At 40.0% G+C, this 7,160-nt stretch overlaps 1 protein-coding gene across 7 annotated transcripts in view; it reads right to left on the bottom strand.

The window, feature by feature from the left end:
* Positions 1-296: 296 nt before the first annotated feature.
* Positions 297-7,160, bottom strand: part of MCC (MCC regulator of Wnt signaling pathway) — a 181,717-nt gene continuing 174,853 nt past the window's right edge. For all 7 annotated transcript variants that reach the window (XM_085568156.1, XM_085568157.1, XM_021524798.3 and 4 more), the window contains 2 exons: positions 4,730-4,852; positions 297-3,859 (listed from right to left, as the gene is read on the bottom strand). In XM_085568156.1, coding sequence (XP_085424282.1) covers positions 3,679-3,859; positions 4,730-4,852 — 304 coding nt within the window. In that variant the 3' untranslated portion in view covers positions 297-3,678. The remainder of the gene's footprint in view (positions 3,860-4,729; positions 4,853-7,160) is intronic.

The following is a 7,160-nucleotide window of genomic DNA, read 5'->3' as shown; positions in this document are numbered from 1 at the left end:
AACTTGTTATTAAAAGAACTGGACACGTGGTAACAGTTTCACATGCACCCTTCCTTTTCTATAACGTGTTCATTGAAGATGTAGAGGGTTCTGGGGTTCTTGAGCACAGCTAAAACCTATGGCCAGATCTGAGTTCTTAACAACTTTTCATGGCTCTGTTAAGTGAACTTCGCTGATAATGTCAAACCATCTCCCTCAGTAACACAGCATGGAGATGAGGTATCTTTGTGCCAAGGTGTCTTTACGCAGTCCCATTCAACAGTAAGGTGACAAGCCATGGTGAAACAACTCCCAAGGCAAAGAAACAGCATTAGAAATTTATTCAGAATATAAGAACATTTGTAATATAAGTACTATAAATGCCTCTGTATAAATAAATGCAGTTTTTACAATTCTATATCAAATGAACACAAAACAGCTATTTTACAGCTTGGAAACTAAAAGTAGCAACACATTTAAAGCTAATTCAGCAAGGTGAAAAGTTTCTAAAGTTACAATGCATGGTGCAGTATGCAGGAGGAGAAAACTAATTAAACTAGTAAAGCACGACATGAATGCAAACTTAGTCACATGTGTTTTGCAAAAGCTAACAGTACATTCAAGTTGGTGAAGACTTGTACATCATAGAAAAAAAATGAATTTTTTCTGAGCACTGTGAAATACAAAGTTTCAAAAAAAGTCCAGTCATTAATTCATGAATGGACTTAGGTTGACAAGAATCACCTCTTTTTCTTGCTTTGCAAATTTATTATTTCTGCAACAAGCGTTAAGAGAGTTAAGTTGCTGTAACTCACGGTGCCCTGCACGCTCAAGTATTTCTGGTGTGCTGGTACTTCAGAGTTGCATAAAAGGAGTTTGAGGTTTTCAAGGCATTTTTGTGAGAGTTGGTGCTGTTTTAATGGGGTACACTGGAGCTGAAGCTGATTATCACTAATGAACAGTTTTCACAGTAACATTAAACCTGTGACCACTTCCCAGTTGATCGTTCTGCTATGCCAACAAATGATGCAGTAGCTGCTTGCTGAGGCAAAGAAATCAACTGCTGGTCTGGCAAGCTACAGCTACTGCCAATGCTGGATGGTACCAGTGCTGCTTTTTCATCTACAACCCTTACAGGGGAAAAAATGGGAGTGGTTTACATTTACTGATGATTTATAATTTATTCTAATGCACTTCTAGAGCACAGTTGGCACGGAAGATTTGTGCTAAATGTAGAGAAATAATCAGCATATTGTCAGGTCTGGAAAAAACCTCTTTGTAAGAGTATCTGAATTTTTTTATTGAAGAAACTCTTCTGTGCTGAGGGTGCAGAAGCAACGTCTTCCACTGGTCCAGGCTGCCCAGAGGAGTTGTAGCTGCCCCATCTCTGGAATGTCTTAAGGCCAGGTTGGATGGGGCTTGGAGCAACATGGTCCAGTGGAGCATGTCCCTGCCCCCAGAAAGGGATTGTAACAAGGTGATTTTTTAGTGTCATTTCCAACCCAACGCATTCTGTAATTCCATTAATCGAAATAGGAGAAAAAATGAGCCTAAGAGGCAGCTCAGTGCAGTATGGTTTCTGTCCTCTCCAGTGAAAGGTATTTCACACAGACATTCTGAGGTGACCTCAAGTCACATGGGTTTTTCAGATGCTGAAAGACAAGAGTGTAACTGCATTTTTGCCACAGCACATGGTCAATTCTTTCCTTTGTGATTCTTCAAAATGAGAGTGCTCAGCTGCTGATGGCAAACCCCAATGCTCCTGAGTGTGAGAAAATTGGGCCAAAAGGGGAAACACCTTAGAGAGCTGCTAAGCAAAACCACAGAGACAGAAGAAATCAATGTGCCTTCTCCCTCAAGAGACTCATTTGCAGTAATTTCTTGTGATATTATAAATTAGGAAGTGCAATTATTCTGAGAAATAGGGTTGATCAAAACCAGAACATCACTACCTAAAAATTTTGAAATCAGCATTGTTTTAATTTGCTGTTGCAATCAACCACATGGGATGCCAGCTTTGTGGATGATGTACTCGTATCCAGGGACATAGGAACAACTCTACTACTCTTCAGGACAGAAGACAACAGCAGCTACAGTGGTAAGAGATGGAAAACCAACAGCTACGCTTCCAGATGTAACCAAGACTTAACAATAATGCCATATTCTGAACACAGATTCCCACAACTATGCTGTCTGACCTAACCCAACAGCAGGCAAAAAGAGTCCTCTAAAATATTTCATTAGTACTAGTAATGGGAGGAATAAATGGAAAAGTTATCATGATTCTAAATATACTAGTAAAAAACTTGAGGTGCAACTCAGCATGTAAAGCAAAACCAATAAACATCTCCTGAAATCAGATTCACTGAAAATCAGCCTGGAAAATGCAAAGCAGAGGCATAACACAGCAGCAGGCTAACACAGTGAAGGGACTACAGCTTGGCTTTTTAAAACACACGTGAAGCTTTTTAACGTACTCTGCCAAAAAAAAGAAAAGAAAAAAAAAAAAAGAAGTGAATTCTGAATATAACAGGTGCTATGGCAGACTCCTGTATTTTGACCCCTACAGAAATCAACCTGATCCCCATGATTTGCTTACTATTCATTAACCTAACAAAACAAAATTTGCACTTCAGTCAGTTTGATAATACAGTAATACGTGATTTAAACAAGTGATTGTTAGCAGTAACAGAAACTAACCTAAGAAAGCTGTAAGACTTCACCATTCACATTCTGTTTGTGGCTGGATATCCATCTACACATCTATAATTTTGTGCCTATGAATTCAATATTAAACAGGTACATTACTTAAGTACCCTTTTTTGGTCAAAAAAAATGTATAAAAAGACGACATTCCACCTCTTGATCACAGTAAGCTGTATTAAGCACAACACATGTGACAAAAATGGCCCAGCTTCTTAAAGAAAACCTTGGATATAGTGTATATCACAAGAAAAAACAATTTTTTTCTACAAAGTAGTTGCAAACACCATGCAATATAAATACCAGGAGGTCTTCTGTAATTTCTTACCCACCCTTGGCACAGACTGTCTGTGTGGCACGGTGAAACCCACAGCCTTTGGCCCTCTTATGCACTGTAAGAATTACACTCTTATTATAATTCTCAGAGATGCAACAATACTTTCTTGTTTTTTTTCCCAGTCTTCCTACCGGACCTGCACTGTGAACAGCAGAACTGCAAGCAGGGCACAAAGAAAAAGCCAGCCAGGTTGTCACACCCACTCTGCAGCTGCCTGTTGGTGGTGAATCCACAGCAGCGAGTCATGAGGGTACAGTATGGACTTGTGTCAGAGAGAGCTCAGGGACTGGGAAAACTTCCCCATGATCCCCAAACTACCCAAATGAAAACCTCTTAACATGAATTATTCTGCTGTGTGACACTGTCACGCATGGGCCATTGATAAAATGGAAGAGAAGCTGTATGAATACAGAGATAACAACACAGACAATGTACACAATTAGCATGATAATTCAGGCACTGCCATTTTACATTATGAAACAGTCCTTAAGGTTAACACTTTTATTATCCCCATGATACCTCTCTGGGATCCCAGAGAAGGAGCTTTTAAGTTTGTCAGCATTGACAATCAGAGCTTTTAACATTTGAAGCTACCTAAAAGTCAACCTCCAAAAGAAAGAAAGTTGTAATGGCACTAAGCATCCTTTAAAGAGATGCACTTAAAGTGAAGTTTCATTGGTGTGTGGTCTGGAGTTCTCTTCTTCCAGTAAAGCTATTCTTTGTTTGAGCATTCTTACTTGGGTTTCATGTCTCTCCACCATGGCCATCATTTGTGATTCCAGTTTCTTCAGCTTATTTTGATGCTTTTTCTTTGCTTTTTCATAAGCTGCTACCAAGTTGCTGTTAAAAACACAAGGTATACAAGGTAATTCTAACAAGCTTGTTTCAGACTAAGTGCTGCAAAAAATCTATGCCAAAGTCCCGTCTTCAGGGAACTTCAAAGGCTGGGAACTGATCCCCGTCCCAAAATTTACCAGTGCTTTAAAATGGATTAGATACAAACCTTTCTGATCCAAACCCAGATCATTATTAATGTCAGTGTCTTTCCTGGGGGAAGCACACACCTTTTCCAGTAAACTGGTAAAGAAAACTAAACAAGGTTCAAAGAGGCAGATGGAGTTTGCTGTTGATGACCTCTCATACCACTTCTATGAGTCAAGACACCGCAGCATCAGATGTGATTAAAAAAAAACATTGCATGGCCAGAATCTGCATAGAAATCAAGGACTGATTTTGCCTTTTTCATTTTTAAGAAGTAAGATTTACATTCAGAGGATGGCATCTTGTGCTAACTTGCTAGCTGCTGAGTAGCTTCTGTGCCTCCACCTTGACTGGGTTGGAAAGCTTGACATGGGTGATGCTTCTCACCAAAAAGGCTTTTAAATGCAATTTAAGGAAAATCACATTGTGAGTCAGAGGGCAGCTGCAGTCCACCATATCCAAATACAGTACAAGAAAAATGCCCTAATGAGCAACGGAACTTTTAAGATTAACCTATTTCCCTGCTTTCTGTTCTTTACTATGTAGTTGTCAGCGGCCTACATGGGAGGTTTAAACCTCCCCTTTCTCTAACTGCAACCCTGGAGTTGACACGTGGATGGAACATGAAGATCCCAAAACTTCTCATTAAGGTAAGTGGAATATTAGTGTTTTGCAAGAACACAGTGAAAATAAACCAACAGTGCACTCATCTGCAGATAGATCCTTTACCTGTTTGCCCTTTTAAGGTCATTCACAAATTCTGCAGACTGCTGATGTCTGATTTCGCTGCTCTTTGTGAGTCTCTCCAAAGCACTCACTAACTCCTGCACTCTTGCTTTCAGTTTCTTCTCCCTGGATCAGAAGAAAAGGAGGTAGATAACTATTTTCAAAACAGAAACAGTACTTCAGCTTGGAACTGTGTAAACAATTGTCCTGTGCTGAACTGACATGCTGCAAATATTTTCCTTACTATTACTAGGATAATACAAGAGGTTGTTCTTACATTAAACTTTTCCAAAGGTTGGTATTTATAACATTCACCATTTTAGAATTCAGGGTCAGAGAAAGAACAGACAAAAGAGTGAACTAACTTCTCTGGTATATCATGGTGCTGTATGCATTAAATCACACTAAGAAATAAGATATAAATAGCTAATATAGTTACCAACTCTGAACCAAAAGCTAATTACATGAAATGTGACAAAATGGAAATAAGGTATCTTATAACATTTTCACATTACAAGTCTCTCTATGAGGAGAAGAAAAAGTCAACAAGATAGAAGTTCTGGGCAGGAGCAAGCATTACAGCCAGGGGATTAAGCTGGATTTAAAAAAGCTTTTCCCAGGTAATCACATGGCATGAAGCAGGTGCTTCTTCCTGGGGAACTCCCTGCTCCAGAGCTGATGGCTGATGCCTGCTCAGCCCACTCCTACACACACATGGGACTGTTCCAGGAGCTCTTCTCTGTGACCCAAGCTCTGCACAGATAGCCCAGAGAAAAATCGTAAGATTTGGAAGGGGGAAAAAAGAAAAAAAACTAAAAAGAAAAAAAACAGTTTTAAGAATTATACAGAGCTGGGCTCAACTGGGACACAGATTTTGCAGCATAAAATCTGCCATGTGGGAACTTTGTGTGTTTACATGGAGTCTGTGCTTCGTTGCCTAGAACCACTCTCCCCTGCTTTGTTGCAGTGCTGCTACATGAGTACACTTGTTTTCACCTCAAAAACGAGACAACTGCTAGTTCCCATATAAGCCCAATGGGAATGAATATACTGAAGTTTGTGAAAGCAGAGACCATAGGGATCCTCCTGGAATCCTAGGTCAGCAGCCTGCAGTTCCCAGGAAGACCTGGATATGGCAGCCTTTTATCACTGGAGAGAGGGACAGCACCCAGCTCCAGCAGCAACAGAAGGGCTTTCACAAAGTCAGCTGGGGAAATATTCCAAGTTAGCAGTCTATCCCAACAGAATCCAGCGCTGGGTTACCAGCCAAATTAAAAAGGACATAAGAGGGCCCTTGTTGAAGAAGAATCATCAGTATTCTTTGTACGTCCATTCATTGAAGGAACACACCCTCTGCTTTCAAGTAATGCAATCCTTCTCTCTTGCAGTTAGAAGTTCAGTGCTATCTATCCCAAATGTAAATTTTAATTTTTATATTCTATCTCAGCAGTCAGAAAAGCTCAGCACAGTCTACAGCCAAAATCTGTTTTCTGCAAAGAAAACAGGAAGAAAAAGAGCCAGAGTACAAATAAATAAAGATCAGATGTGGCACGGGCCAGACCCTAAAGCATTCGTGGCACTGCACTACTGATGTGACAGAACCGAGTAAAAAGTGACTGTAACACAGTAAATTTGTGCTTCTCTGTTCCAATGGTTGCTACATCCAGAGGCTCTGGGGAAGGCTCAGTAGCACCATTTCCAGCGTAACAACCTAGTGTGAACAGCAAGTCCAGTAGAATAAACATGCACAGTGTTTAGATGGGCAGAGAAATCTCAAAATCATGTGAGGTTTATTTAACATCATGTCCAAGAAAACGTATCGCTGTGGAAACGCTGCACACAGTGCCACATGCAAGAGCCCTGTAAGCCACAGTTCACTGCAGCTAAACTGCTTCACACACAGCTGTTGTAATAAAAGCTGTGTGGTAAAGAAATACAGTGGAAACACTTTGAGGACCTTTTCCTGCATAGTAAAGTTTGGTTGCTATGGTGACTGTTACCTGATAAAACAATGATACCGCCTTTTTTCACTCACCACTCACACCTTCCAACCAGCCCTGTTCAGCTAAACATCAAACAGTATTTTTTTACATTTGGTCTAAAACATCCTTGTCTTGCTGCTTGTCAAAGCCACAGAGCCAGCAGAGTGGTAAGCAACCTGTTCAAGCTACTTAAACAACTTTTAGATGCCAGTTCTGAACCTTCTGAACCAGGAAACAATGGGTAATACTTCAAATCTATAGATGGCTCAAATTTACACTAGCACCAGTAAAATACATATATTTCTTTTGGCTTTTCACAATGTCTTCAAGTCAGTGAAATACCTACTCAGCCTTAATCTCATGGAAAGTAATTGGTGGTTTGATTGCATGTGCTGAAATGTCTCAAAAATCTGAAAAAAACCAACACATTAGGATCTACTTTTACACCCTTT

This window comes from Lonchura striata, chromosome Z (assembly GCF_050655825.1).
Source record: "Lonchura striata isolate lonStrDom1 chromosome Z, ASM5065582v1, whole genome shotgun sequence".
NCBI classification, from domain to species: Eukaryota; Metazoa; Chordata; class Aves; order Passeriformes; family Estrildidae; genus Lonchura; species Lonchura striata.
Note: the sequence above shows the minus strand (reverse complement) of the source record. Positions and strands in the feature narration are given on the sequence as shown.